The sequence below is a fragment of the Echeneis naucrates genome, chromosome 6 (assembly GCF_900963305.1).
Source record: "Echeneis naucrates chromosome 6, fEcheNa1.1, whole genome shotgun sequence".
In the NCBI taxonomy this organism is placed as follows: Eukaryota; Metazoa; Chordata; class Actinopteri; order Carangiformes; family Echeneidae; genus Echeneis; species Echeneis naucrates.
The window spans coordinates 23,629,451-23,644,760 of NC_042516.1; the positions used below are offsets into that span (position 1 = coordinate 23,629,451).

The 15,310-nt window shown below is 41.9% G+C and overlaps 2 protein-coding genes across 2 annotated transcripts; one reads left to right on the forward strand and one right to left on the reverse strand.

The window, feature by feature from the left end:
* The first annotated feature begins 3,968 nt into the window (after positions 1-3,968).
* LOC115045199 (protein S100-G-like) lies at positions 3,969-4,800 on the forward strand. The gene is made up of 3 exons (XM_029504770.1): positions 3,969-4,128; positions 4,204-4,350; positions 4,506-4,800. Exons 1-3 carry the CDS (start codon positions 4,120-4,122, stop codon positions 4,644-4,646), a joined length of 297 nt encoding a protein of 98 aa, XP_029360630.1. The 5' UTR covers positions 3,969-4,119; the 3' UTR covers positions 4,647-4,800.
* Positions 4,801-11,956: 7,156 nt separating this feature from the next.
* On the reverse strand, positions 11,957-15,256 carry dctn3 (dynactin 3 (p22)). The gene is made up of 7 exons (XM_029504779.1): positions 15,105-15,256; positions 14,161-14,245; positions 13,723-13,809; positions 13,450-13,533; positions 13,061-13,119; positions 12,919-12,978; positions 11,957-12,747 (listed from the first exon to the last, which is right to left on the reverse strand). Exons 1-7 carry the CDS (start codon positions 15,204-15,206, stop codon positions 12,661-12,663), a joined length of 564 nt encoding a protein of 187 aa, XP_029360639.1. The 5' UTR covers positions 15,207-15,256; the 3' UTR covers positions 11,957-12,660.
* Positions 15,257-15,310: the final 54 nt, after the last annotated feature.

Here is a 15,310-nt window from a genome sequence, read left to right on the forward strand (position 1 = left end):
AATGTTTTCATTCATGTTAAAAATGTTTCAAATGTTTTATCCAATGAAACAAATACAAATTTAATCTGAGCAGAGAGAGCAGATAAAGGTAATCACAGAAAGGTTCATTTGGAGATTTCATGATCAGGAGCTGTCAAATAAGTTCAAAGACGTCACTAAGCATCATGTTAAACAGTTTTATTTAGGATGTCTGATGGACAAAATGAAAAACCAACACCAACAACCCTTTTTACATCCATAATGTGATGAACATTAATGTGTCAGAGGAGCCGAGAAAAGTTGGCCGGTTCCACGAGAGGTGGCAGATTTTGGTGCTCTTCTTTCTCAGCCCTGCAGCACTTCCTTGCAGCAATAACTCAGGGCCAAAATCAGAATCATGAACTCACCAAAGTCCATTTTTCCATCTTTGTCAACATCCAGGTCAGTTAAGAGCTTGTTACTCTGACATTCCTGAAACAGAAGAATGAGAGGAAAAGTTACTTTTGCTGTTCAGTGTTTGGGAACATTTCTGTTGCTGGAACGTTTGAGTTTCCACATCAAGGACGATTTTATCTGATCCTGTAAAAAGAATGAAGTCACCAACAGCATCAGATGACCTGGAATTACCAAGAACATTCCCCAAAGGCGAGCAAAGCCTCTTCACAAGAAGAAGTTCAACACCCAGCGTCGTCTGTTTAAGGACGAGAGGAGACTCACGTTGAAGAAGTGAGGGAACTCCTTCCTGATCATCTCCTTGGCCTCACATCTGGACATGGTCTGTGGAGGCGTATTTGACAAATATGGCTCCGATGCTGATGACACAGGACTCTCCGAGGCTCAGGTCTTTAGGCATGATCTGGAAAGACAAAGCTTTAGCTGTAAAAGGAAGTTAAAGCTTCCACCTCAGCTCACCGAAGACATGATGGAGCAAATATAGTACAGATGTAATATTTATATATCAGAGCCAGCAGAGCTGCGGATGATTAAGTCTAATGCTGCTCTTAGAAACATGAAGTGATGGAACCATCGAAGCAGGAAATCATCCTTTCTCTGATTCCAGTTCGACTCTCACCTCAGACGTGAAGGCTTCTGAGCCCAACAGAAGAAAACAGCAATGACGAGCAGGAAGTGGATGGAAGAAGACGTGACCTCAGCTCTCAGCATGTCCGTTATATGGGCTGCACGTCGGGGAGGACAGGCCCCGCCCCCTTTATCTGCCAGGTGACTCACCTGGTGTGCAAATCTGCAGCACAGGTGGATTATTGTGAAGGTGCAGGCTGCTGATCCAACAGACGCTTCCATATTTGGTATTCACCAGATATTCAGAATAATATTCAGTCATTTCACTTCAGCTGAAGGAAAGATCAATAAGGAATGAACATTACACATCTTTGGGTCAGCAAGAAAAGCTGATTACATCACTTTATTTTTGTATAATTTTATTTTGTAAATAGTTTGTTGTTTGTTCTCAATAATTTATTTCTCATCAGTCAATCTGAACTGTATAAAAAATGTAAACAGGACATAAAGTTAGACTGATTGAGGAATATCATTTTCCCAAAGCTGGACACATTATACATCTTTGGGTTTATTTCAACAAGAGTTTCTTAGAAATGTGGATTTGCATCCTTTTGCTTGAGTCACAGATCGAGATATTTAGCTCGCTCTCTGAACAGATAACACTGGAAAGGCCCTTTGTCCCGCCATCCAGCAACTCGAGCATCAAAAAGATAAAGTTTCAACTTTGTCTTCATTCTTTTTGTATTAAAATGAGAGTTTGATTTTCAACGTCCTGAAAATGTTTTGTAACAATGCGATTAGATGGCTAAATGTCTCTCTGCTGACCTCCAACTGTCACCTTCTGTTCCTCTGGACAGCATCCAGAGACATCCAACATCCGTCCCAACACTCTGCAGTATCCTAGGTCCCCGAGGACGACATGGAAAAAATGCTTCTGTGGGACGGACGGCTGTTTGACCTGCAGTCACCAAGAATCCACTTCAGAGGAATTCATTTACATGTAACATGACAGAGTCATAAAAGATAAAGACATGGAAAGTGAAAACCTGCTTAGAGCTCCATGTATAAAATAATTACAGGTGTTTCAAGACTTATCAGCTCCTTGTTTTTAAATGGCATAATAATAATAATATAATAAAGCACAGTTATTACAGTTTACATTTAAAGGTACTTTTTTAAAAATCTATATAAATGGAACAACCTTAATTATCCTTTTTTTTGTTTGTTTTACTTTATTTCCAACAAAAGAACTTAAATTATTTAAAAAGGATCAAGATTATTTTACCTCTCTAGGCATCAAAAAGTGTCAAACTAAACAATGACAGTCTCTTTTTTTTTATTCTTTTTGTGCAGTTATTTTATCTCCAGATGTGTCCAACATGTGAAGAAGCCTGCATGTGGACATTATTCATTTTTAATCCGTCTGTTTAATCTGTCAGTTCTGCAGCTGCAGCTTGAATAAGAAACCCCTCAGAAACACGAACTACTCTGCCACTAGATGGCAGCAGAGACGTATCCCATCATCCTCGTGTGCAGGCAAAGCTGCAGTAAATGTAGAAAATTGGAACTGGTTCCACTCTCCTTCCTGACGTGGCGTGACGGCTGTAATCTGCAGACCTGCTTCAGCTCAGCTCTGCAGTCCAGAGAATGTGCTGTCATCCTGTTCAGTTCCCGGCCTGGCTGTCTCCATGTTCTCCCCCCTGCCTGTTGATGGAACCACAGACATTATCACATTAGACAAACAGGGTCCCCAACAGGTGGACGGCGGTCCGGGGCTCCAACCTGTCTGCTCACCCTCGTCCAGCCATCCATTTTATTATCTGTTGCTTTAATTGCATAAACCATTTCATTTTCTTCGTCGCTCTGGTGAAGCTGCGGTTTAGGAGATAAGCTGGTGGTGAAGATTTGAGTCCAAACCCAAATCATGGCTGCTCCCCCATCAAACTGTCAAACTGTGATTTCATAACAAAGAGTCAACTTTGAGGTTTGCTTTTTTTTACGCGATCTGGTTTTGAATAAAAATACCTTCCATGCATTTCACAAAGGAAAACATGTGAAATGGGGGCGGGGCCTTTAAAGAAAGGATGTCTTCTTCAAAACTTAAGGTGTGGTTTTTCGTTCAGACAGCTGCTTTAGAAAAGATTAAGTCACTTTTCAGGTCCTTAACCCCCAGCCAGGGCGGGTCCACGCTGGAGAGGCTCCTGTTCTATCAGCACAAACAACCACTGGATTTGCTGCCAACAAACAACCTGTATGCACCCGTCTTTGGCTTGTGGGTGGAGAACCTACAGACACCACAGGCATGGGAATGAAACACACATGACACAGAACCAGTGAAACCAGCTCTGTGGGTCGGATCATCACAAAGAGCCCGCACAAGCACCAATCAGCTCACTGAGAAGGGAGTGGTACCATCGCTTTTCTGTGCAGGTCTGTGCATGTGTTTTTAACCTTTATTTATCAAATCTGTCTTCACTGAACCTCACTGGCCCCTTTACAGTTTTACAGGCCCAGTCGGTCCCCAGCAGGATGAGGGGCCTTTCTCAGCGACACCGTTGATGTTCATGAGCATCATTCACTCTTGTGGATCGAACCCTGACTGTACAGTCAAAAGCTTGATCCTCTGACTTCCGGGTTATTTCCTTCAGCGTTTTAGGAACTAAAATCAGAAACAGGTACTGTCGTGGAGCAGTTGGGGTTCACGCTCCTGCTCAAAGGCAAGGCACATATAGTCCCGCAGGAATTGTACCTGCAACCTTCTATTCAAATACTTGACTGAACAGTTCAAGCAGCTGAACATCAGGTGGGTCAGATCTGATCTGTCCTCACTGCAGATCCTTCATTTGACTTTTAGGTTCTCTTCAAATAAAGTGATGCAATTAGAGCCAGATGCAAATCAGCTTTTCTAAGAGAAACCTCATGCACCCCAAAATGTATAAAGTTTACTCGAGCTAAAGTGAGAAGGTGTAAATGCCACGTGAAGGCACGCCAGGTGACTCCCCAGGTGTAAAGGGGGAGGAGCCTGTGGAGCCCATATAACCAGCAGGCTGAGAGCTGAAGTCGCTTCTTCTCCACCCTGACTGTCCCGACTGTTTCCTGCTCTTTATCCTCTGTGGAACTATGCAGAAGGTAAGCTCAGCTGGAGCTGCAGGTGTGTGCATTCATCTGAGGTGGAAGCTTTAACCTCCTGCGTTGTCTTTCCAGTCCTGTGAGCCGACCCTGGGAGAGAGCTGTGTGATGAGCCTCACAGCTTTGTTCTACAAATATGCTTCAAAAGACGGCGATGCGAGTACCATGACCAAAAAAGAAGTCGACGAGATGCTGAAGTGTGAGTTCCCGGCCTTCTATGAAGTGAGTCTTCTTTCATTCTGAAAGGTTTTGTCACTGCTGGACTCTCAGGTCAATAAAAAAAGCAGCATGATTTACTGTTTCATGAACTGTAGGAGTTACTCATCACACCAACAGGCCGAGGTCAGTTTAATTTACATCTGATTCTTCTGTTTTAGGAATCTAAAGAATCAGATGTGATAAGTGCGCTGGACCAGGATAAGGATGGAAAAATGAGCATGGCGGAGTTTATGATTTTGATCAGTGCATTGTCTTGCGTGTGCAAACAATTAATAGACACGCTCTCTCAGTCGAAGTGAAAATCCACCAACCTGTCTTGACACCACTGAAACAACAACAGCTGTTCAATCAATGTTATTGATGATAAAAAGTGTTGGTGGTTGGAATAAATCAATTCCTTGTTTTTTCATTTTGTCCAGAAGACATCCTCAAAATAAAGACGTTTAAACACGACTGCTCATTAATGAAAGACTTTACATTTATTTCAAAGACTCTCCACATCAACTATCACAGGATCCTACGACATCTGTAGGATCCTCACTTTGACTTTTAGATGCTCTTCAAATCATTTGGGTTTTAAAATACTCTCACTAAAGAAAATATTAACATTTGCCTCGCTGTGGGTTTACTTTACTGTGGATATCTTAGAAAGTTTTTGTGAAAGGTCATTTCAACTTTTATTCTACATGGGTGAGTTTTGCATCAGTTATTAAATGAGGAGGTTAAAATGGTGAAAATGAGGGAGTTCAGTTCTTATTGATTACGAAATGTGCTGAATTAACGGTACAATCAGACAAATTTAACCTGAGCAGCCCAGAGTTAATAAATCAAATCACAAATCTTCTGAAACTCGTATTGAAAGATACTGATTTCATGATGGTGAGTTAAAGTGTTTGAGGACTGACGGACTGTTTGTTAGTTCACCTTCAGCATGACACGAGCGTCTCTGCTGTCATCTGGTGGTGGCAGGGAAGGCTGTTGGTACAGCAGACAAACCTGTTGTGTTGCTGTTGTGTTATGACACAGCTCCTCCATAACTGAAGATGTTTCAGGACTTTGTTGGGGCTCTTCTAAGAGGTCAAATCTCATCATGTGCGACACACATCTCATTCACACACGGAGTCAAGTCAGAAAGCAAGACAACACAATGAAATAGAGTTTGTTAAAAAAATAAATAAAAATAATAATAAATAATTCACTCTTTCATCCATTCATCTTCTACCTCTGATCCGATCTGATCTGTCTTTGGACAGTGGGAGGAAACCCAAGCAGCCACTCTCATGTTTAAAGAGAATTTGAAAGCACCTTCTCGAAGGTTAAATGTCAATTATAATAACTGTGCTTTATTTCATGCCATTTAAAAATCAGGAGCTGGTACAACAGCTGCAATCATTTTCTACTTGGAGCTCTAAACCGGTTTTCACATGACAGAGTTAACCTTCCATGTCTTCATCTTTATTACCATCCTCTGAAAGGAGCATTTGTCAGTTGTGAATTTAATGAGCTCTGTGTTGGGACAGAAAACACGACGCGCTCCTCCCTGGATGCTGTCCAGAGGAAGGAAAGGTGACAGCCGGAGCTCAACACTGACGGAAGGTGGAGCCATCTAAGAAGGAGACAGTGATCCTTTCATTTATTTTACAGACAACCATAGAAGAAAGAACAACATCAGCTATCACATGATCGTACATCTTCCGTTTGCTGTGCGTTCATTGAAATTCCAGAAAGTAGAGCAGCAGGTTTTGTAAAATCTTTATGAGGTTCCTGTTTTTCTGAATGTCCTCGTGTTTCTCTGCTGCCGCCTGCTGATGGAACCGTTGTCGTGCTATTGCATTAGAGAAATCTTCACAAACACAATCCAGGCCGAGACTTTCAGACAGAGACACTGTTGGAATACAAAACTCCCTGCAGCAAAAATAGACAGTTTTAGATGAATACACAACGGGTCACGTCTAACTGGTGCCACACGCAGCCCAGTCTGGATAAAGTTCTTTAGAAGAGCCCCAACAAAGTCCTGAAACATCTTCAGTTATGGAGGAGCTGTGTCATAACACAACAGCAACACAACAGGTTTGTCTGCTGTACCAACAGCCTTCCCTGCCACCACCAGATGACAGCAGAGACGCTCGTGTCATGCTGAAGGTGAACTAACAAACAGTCCGTCAGTCCTCAAACACTTTAACTCACCATCATGAAATCAGGAACGATCTTTCAATACGAGTTTCAGAAGATTTGTGATTTGATTTATTAACTCCGGGCTGCTCAGGTTAAATTTGTCTGATTGTACCGTTAATTCAGCACATTTCGTAATCAATAAGAACTGAACTCCCTCATTTTCACCATTTTAACCTCCTCATTTAATAAGTGATGCAAAACTCACAGAAAAGCTTTCTTAAAACTCCAAAATAAAGTAAATGTTCAGCTCTGTTGTTGGCTCCCTCAGAATCAAACACTGAAGGATGTTTGTCAAATCTTGAAATGGAAAACAGACGTTCCTCCGTCCTCAGACTGTCCTGTAGACCCTCTTTTCTGTTTCCGGGTCACGGGGGGTTCTGGAGGGCGGGGTCAGCCTGGTCAGGTCTGCAGACAGACACCAACAACCACTCAGACCGACGAACAGCTTGGAGTCACCAATGAACCCAAACAGGATGTCTTTGGAGGCCCCACACAGAAATGTACCAAAATCCACTGAAGAATTTCAACACAAAGAGCCCCACCAGCACTTCTCCACAGAATACTGAATCATCACCAGATGAGCAGGATTCTAAATGTCCTCAGAAAACTGAGCAGCTGTTTTCATTCACCTGTGCACCTTCTGGTTCACAGTCACACAGACACTCTCCTCGGTGTGTTGGGGTTGAGCTCTCACTCTCTGGGGGGGTTGACTCGGGCGCTTCCCGTCTCTGTGCACTGTCCCCCAGCTCCCTCCTCCATCGGGGGGGCTGCTGTTGGTAGGTGTCTCCGTTTGGGTCAGAGGGGTTCGGGGTCAGGAGCAGTCCCCCAGAAGAACCCCTCAGACTGAGACGTAGAACGGGTAAGGTCATTTAAGGATACATTTTCATTTTTTCTGTTTGTCCTTGAGGAATCCTGACTGCTGCTTTAAGGAGGGATGATGTGAACAATGTGAGGGGTCGAGGAATGAAGAGTAACAGCCGAGGGTCCACACAGAGACTTCCATGATCCGATTACTCTCCCTTTTATAAAACAGTTTCAGGGTGTCGATGTTGAAACTCTCTCATTGAAACAAAAGAATGGAGGTTAAACTGACACATTATCTTTTTGCTGTTGTATTTCCATTGTAATCATCCTCAGTCTGTACAGTCTGATAGGCAAATGTCTATCTGTAACAGCCACCTGCTGAAGGACAAAAAGAGATTGTAAAATAAAATACCTTTTCATTCATGACGGATGTTTGGAAGTCCAACGTGTGTTCTGTCAGACATGTTTCTGTGTCGGATATAAAGTATAACTCCAAAATTAACCTGAGAGCCTTCAGCAAAGAATTAGTTAAAAAGGCAGACAATGATGGTCATTTAATTTATAAGTTTGAATTTATTCTGAAGTCATTTAAGACAATACAAAAAATAACAATACATTTTGAAAAGTTAAATTCAAATTGTAATTGTAATAAATGTTTTATTTCATGTAATTTAAAAAGTAGGAACAGATAAGAATGAAAACATCTGCAATTACTTTATACAACGGCCCCTAAACTGATTTTCAGATTACAGAGTTCATTTACATGTCCTTATCTTTTATGACTTTCCTCTGAGAGGAGCGTTTCTCAGTTGTTAGTCTAATGAGCTCTCTGTCAAATTGGATGTAAATGAATTTAAAGATTGTTATCGTTCCTGACAAACTTTGAAAAAGACCTTTACCTTTATTGAGCTGAGTTGTAACTAGCTGCATTCATTTTACTACTGAGGTTAAAAGCTGAGAACAGAAAAGTCACATTTCTCACTCACTCTTCAAAAATTGGCCCAAACTAATACAGTTGATGTAACTAATGATTCCCACTCAGTACGTCTTCTGTCTTCACTTCAGCTGACAGCTTAGAGTGAATTTTATTCCCCATTTTAAACCAGAGTTTCTGTGGAGGATCGACACTCCGACGTCAGCTGTTTTCAGCTCTGGATGTTGTTCAGAGGAAGAAAGAGTAAAAATGAGAGCCCAACAGAGAGACGACCCATTTCATGTCATTTTTATGAAACTGTCTCAGGATGTGGGAAACTGAAGCTCTTTTCTGGCAGAGGAGCAGAGGGCCTCTCCTTCTGTTCAGATGGAGCTAAACGTCTTCATCTGTAACGTCTGACTGCTGAAGGACACAAAGAAATTGTACAATAAAATGAATTTGTCTTTCATAACGGACCAGCGTGTGTTCTGTCAGACGTGAAGTTCACCTGAAGTTCACGTGAAGTTCACCTGGATCCAAATCCAAAACAACCTGAGAGCCTTCAACAAAGGAAGACAATGATGGTCATTTCATTTATAAGTTTGAATTTATTCTCAAGTCATTTAAGACAAGTGAAGAATGAATGTGCTTTTAGCACAGGTGAAGTGTGGCACATCTGCAATGGGCCTCCAGGGCTCAGGACTGATGAGGTCAACTGAAAGGCCCCAACATGTGAACAGGAGGTGCTGACTCGGAGCTCGTTTGCTCATAAATTGATCCATGTTTAGCTTTTCTTTGTGGAAGTAAGGATTAAATATATATCTAAAAAAAGCTAAGTCATCTTTTTCTCAAGTGTGCGTGTCAGAGTTGATAAGACTTTCCTCCAACTGCAGGTTTAAACATTCAAATGACGGCACGTGGGGGCTGGACAAAGGTGTGATATGATCGGGGGATTGCTCTGAATTGTATATTAAGAGATGCTTTCCTCGGTCTCATCAGGCTTCAGTCTTTTCTCTGAAGAACACTTTGGAAGTTTCTTCTTTGCTGTCAGCGTCAGGTGAGCGACGAAGTCTGAATTCTGACTTTGATTGTGAATTTTTTGAAGAGAAAATCCTGCTTTCAGGTTAAAATGCTGAAGTTGAACTCAGAATGTCCTGAGTTTTATCAGAAGAGTCTCCTTTCTGTCCTTCTTCTGTCTCTTTAACCCTGAATTGGAAAATCTTCTCAGACTGCTCCTGTTATTAATTTATTTCAGCTCTCTCTGTTACCAAAATGAAGATCCTGATTTTGGCTGCATTGATCACTCTATCTGTGGTCATACTGACGGAGGTTGATGGGGTGAGAAAGTTACTTTCATATTTTTAATGTTGCTACTTCAACAAACTTACATAAAACATCAGTTTGTAAAAGAAATTATATTCTAAAACTGTGCAGTAATAAATAAAAGAATACTTTCAATACTTAAAAAAGGGCTTCCTTTTATTAAATTCCACAAATTCACCACAGCAAACTCATATGAAAACAGTTTGACAGCTGATCTGAGCTTTTCATCGATCACCACCCATTCGTCACTCATTTATTTTTTGCTGCTGTTTTATATTTTCATTTGGTAAAATTCATATCAGATTTCTTCCACAGTACAACTTTGGAGATATAATTTCAGTCAATAAACAACGTTGCAAGATCACCTACAAGCACTTTGCCATCTATGTGGGTAAGGAGCCCATGAAGGACAAAGACCCTGAGCAGGACATATTTCATCGCACAGGTACGTGTCTTTAAACCACCAACAGACAGACACTGTACAAACTAACATGATGATGATGAACTACTGTGACTCTGGCTGCACTCTAGCAGCTGAATAGGATGATATGTGAACAAGGATTTCCTAAAACACAGAAATGTCCTTCATGAACATGATGTTATTGTCAGTTCTGGCTGATGTTCTCCTCATGTGAGGATTATTGTCAAATCACACATGAATCTATGCAGTGTTTCTGACAGTTTATTCTCTCTGTCATTTTAGGTAAAAAAAAATCTCCAAAGGACTGTGGATTCGGTAAGCTCAGTGAGCTGAACAACCCCGTTGTAGATAATTACCTGGATGATATCCTTAAAGACGAGGGGAAGCCAGCCGTCTTAAATACCACACTGATTAAGGCACGCATCGAACAGTGGTATAATAACTGTGGAGACTACGCTGTCCGCAGAAATAACTGTGAGCACCTTGCTACCCACGTGCGCTACGGATATAACGTTTCAAAGCAGGTAGGAGGCAATTTCATCAACTACCCATCACTGTTCTGCTGTTTACTGTTTTCCCAGTAATATCAGTCCGAGAGATTTAAATTAAAACAAAAGACTGAAGTTTAGCTTTTTAAAAAATATATATATTTCTGCACAGAGGGGCTCAGTAAGCCAAGTTAAACTGTGTGTTCCAACTACTCAGCTGCTCTTATTTAAATGCAACAAAATCTGTTTTGTCCACAGAAAGGTACATGTGCAGAATGGCTCTGCAACCTAAATGTTATTAAATCCTGTGAGGAATTCAAAATCAGGATGAAGGCATTGAATGACAACGAGGAAGATGGACCGAGCTGTAATAATTAAAAAAGACATCTGTCGACCTCTGTTGCTCTTTGCTTTCCTGAAAGTCATTTAAAAATAAATCCTGAGCAACAACTGGCTGTCTTCTGTTGTCTCTGAGTTTTGGATTGTTTTCTACCAACAAAGTACAAAACCCACATTCCTCATTTGTACAACTGTCCAGTCATACAGCAGCACTGATGCAGGTTAGTTCATGTTCACATCAGAGGAGGAAAAATACAGCGATGTAGTAACATCATCACAGTAACTGCAGTTCCTACTGAAGGGCTTGTTGAGCTTAATATCAACCCGAGCACACAATAGAGCAGAAAGTTTCCGACCTCAGAAAGCATCAGAAAAATCAGGCCCACCCAGCTCCAGGTCCAGGATTTGGGGGTCTCTGTTCTTGGCTGCTCTAACTCTCCTCAGGCAGGTCAGTGAAGACACACACGGCTGACAATCACCTGAGTTAATGCTCATGTTCCCTGTCTGCCGCTGTGTTCCTCCTCAGACCGGACTGCTCTGGGCTCCAATCTCATAACGTAGTCAGTCAAGTCCATGAATACAGTTCTCCTTTTCAGCAGGAGAACCAGAAATAATCTCACCACCCCTTCTGCACTGAAGCTTCACTGAGGTCCCTCACTTACATGTTGCTTTGAAAGCATCTGACAAGTAAATATCAGAGCAAACAAATGTTTCCTCAGTCAGGAGGGAACTGCAGGTTTGCCTGGTGAAGATAAAAAGAACATGCAGATAGTTTGTGAATTTGTCCTCCGCTCACAATGAAATCATGGTGACTCCTTTCCTAAGAGGGAGCTGTTTGCTGCTGTTTGTGATTCTCATCTTACATCGACAACTTCTGAGGAGTTTCACTTTAGGTTTGTCTACATTCACAGCTGGAAACATCAGTTACAAACACTCCTTTTGTCCTGACCAGAATGACCGGAATCCAACACACAGTCACTCACTGTTCAGGCATTTTCACCCAGCGAGTTGTTATTTGGACAGGAGGAATGAGAACCTGCTGGATACGAACACATCACCCTGCATGAACAGACATCAAATTTCCTGGATTCAGCTGAGGCTTCAAAGTGTTTGTAGATACATGATAGGCATTACAAACTAAAGTGGTCCAAGTAATAATATTTATTGTATGAAACACAGTCATGCCAAATTTACAATTCAAAGCAGCGCCCTGTTCTGATAATGAAGCAGGTTTATGTTTGCAACATCCAGAAATTGAGTGTTAATTAGCAGAGCAGAGGACGAGTCCTGTGACCGCCGAAAAGTGAAGAAGAGAAATAGTGCTGGAATGCTGGGATGCATCACAAAGTGAGAAAAAACAAGCTCTATTTGAAAATAAATAACAGCAGCATATTGGAGCTGCCTGCCTGAGCCACAAGTCTTAATGTGAGATCGACTGCTTTCAGGTGACTCAACCCAGATGAGACCGAGCTCCATCATTGTTTACAGTTTGACTGTACAGGATCAGTCTGTAACTATGACAACAGACACTCTTCACCAGGCAACAAAAACTGTTTTCTTCATTTCTTAAACGTTCCCTTCCACATGTGCAGGTTAGTAGTGGCATTTGAATTTACATTGAAGAATGTTTAAAATAGAGAAATTAGTCAGAGAGTGTTCCTGACCAACCATATCAAGGAGCAGGGAACGGATTCATAAACAGACTAAACAGTGAAACGCTGGATTCCTCCAGTCTCATTCTAATTGGGGGGAGAGAAGGCTACACATGGAACACTCAGGTCTAAAGCTCCCGTTGCAGTGCAGCTGTCTTCGCTGTCACCTTCTTCATCAGCAGTGCGTGCTGACAGTAACTACTCCACAGGCCGGATCCCTTTGGCTTCCTCCATCTTCCTCAGGATCTCGTCCCACTGAGTGAACTGCTTGGACAGCAGGAACATCTGTAAACCAGATTTTAAGGATCTGTGAGTGGAGCTCCTACAGTGGATCCATTTTTTAATTTTAGCTCCTAAAAATAACAGTTTGCAATATTACATTTGTTATGAAGCGTTCCTGTAGCTCTTTCATCACAGTTGTGTGTTTTACTTTGTTAGGTGGTAACAGAGGCATACCATTTTGTTGTATTCCTCAAAAAGCTTCTTGACTTCCTGTGACTGGGCCTCAGTTTGGTCCTTTAAGAAAAAATTGAAAATGGATGAAAAAAGGGGGAGAGACAAACAGTAAGAAGCAGAGAGAGAGGAAGAAGGCAGCTACCTGCTCTCTGATATGGATCTGTGACAGCCGCTGCAACTTGGTAGCATGTTCTGGTACATCTGTGAAGAACAGAAACACATGTAAGACTGCCGTGATGGCGTAAACACACTGTGTGAAAACATTGGGAATGTCATTCATCTCTTCTATGCAGCATTATTAATTATGGCTACAATATTTACATTTGAAACGAAGCTAGTGCATGGTTGAATATGCCACATGCAGCAGAAGAGGGACTGGAGGAATCTCCTCTATCAATAAAGATTAAGTTTGCTTTGCTTTCCTTTGATTCTGTTTAAAACACTTCTCTCTGACTTTACTGTGAGGACTTTCATCATAGAGCAGATGCTCCTTTGTCCTCTTTGCCCAGCATCTTGTCAAATAAAACCCACCTCTGATGTAGGTGCTGTCCAACAACGGCTGCAGGCTGCTGACCTGTTCCAGCAGAGCAGCCTGGGAGAGCAAGAAGTCCTCCTCTGTGCACATGAACACAGCAGCATCATAATGAGGAACAAGATTTAGGTTATAATTTAACCCACAATCGACCAAAACCAAACCTTACATGTGTGGCTTTAAACCTCAGAGATACTATACAAAATTGTGTGCAATAAATAAATAAACTGAAGAACGTGTCCCATCCTTCACCAATTCCTCCTGCCGCTTACCAGCGAGGATGAACTCCAGCTTCATGGTGTCAGGTACGGTGATGTGGTCGGTGAACTGGGGGTCCAGGTACTTCATTAGGTCCTCAACTGCGACACAGCAACAATAACTCTGATCAAATACTTTACAGGACTTATGCAGGCCTTGAACCAGACAGCAGTAACTGTATTCACCTTCCGCTTCTGCTAAAATAACTGAGTGGTTGCAACATTTGTATATGAATTAAAGACCTCAGAGAGAAATCATCTTATAGCTTTTGGTTAATAAATCTGATTGACACAGACTAGCAATCTGTGAACACAAAGCTACAAGATACGTTTTTCGAGAACCCATTTGATGGACTGGTTCAGTAAATACAATTATGAAGTCATATCCTTCTTCAGTCAACTATACATAGACACACGTATACCTATGATGATGCAGCCCACTGAGTTACTCACTCTTCTTATGCAGGATCTTTACTCGTTCTCTTTTGTTGGCCATGTTGGTCAGACCTGCCTGAATCCTGGCCAGAGGCTCTGCACACTGCAAGACAGAAGACAAAGAGTAGCCTTTGATGTGGAGTGTTTTTATGTCCGACATTGTACAAAAACACAAAGATTCAGATGCGACCAGATGAAGAAGAAGAAGACCTACACCACGTAGCAACAGGACACACAACACTTTATTTGATTTACACCTTTTTCCCCTTGAGGACCATTTAAGGCGCTTTGGTTGCACGATAGACATGACAGACCTGGAATGACTGTATTTCTCAGTTAACATTACATGTATGCTTAAATTTTAAATTCAATGTCATCAGATTTCAGGAAAACACTGCTTTCTACCGCACAACAAACCCTCTTCAAAGCTCTTTTGTGGGCCTGATCATATGACACTCTGCTGAGATGTCAGGAGGACCATACCACCTCCTTAGCTGAGCGAACTCTGCATATTGCGTCTGATTAGAGCAGACAAACGAACCTTAGACTTCAGCTGATTTCTATTGAACGCTAATAAACCCCATAGCTCAGTATCCCTTCAGTTTAAAATGTACGTAGTGAAAATGTCCGTGTAAGTTTCCAAAAAGTCTACAACAGCAACATTAACAGTATTTGATGTGAGGAGGGGAGCCAAAACATTGGGAGACTAACTGACTCACAGCGGATAACAGCTGAAAAATAACCTGCTTAGCTGGCGAACAACCAGTCTCAGTCGTTTAATTAAGTCTTTTCCAATGTTAAATCACACTAAACAATCTCTGTGGATCTAATGTACACAAAACAAAAAAGGGCGTTTACTCATATCCAGTGACAGCGCTAGAGTTAGCTCAAGCTTGGCTAACAGCTAGCTAACACCCGGCCTCTCTCTGATGAATTTGCATTTTTTTTTTCCCAAGACAAACCTTGACAGGCTTCCCGCTTTTGGCTCTCTTCTCGCCGTATATGCGGCTCTCCAGCGCCCGAAGACGCGTTTCCAGGTTATCCGTCTCCAATTTCTTCTCCATTTTTTGTCTCTGCTAACAAGCGCAGCGGAAGCTAACTCTCCACCGTCGCACTTCGGAGGAGGAGGAGGTGTCGCGTGTGATGACGTACCCGGAAATAATTCACA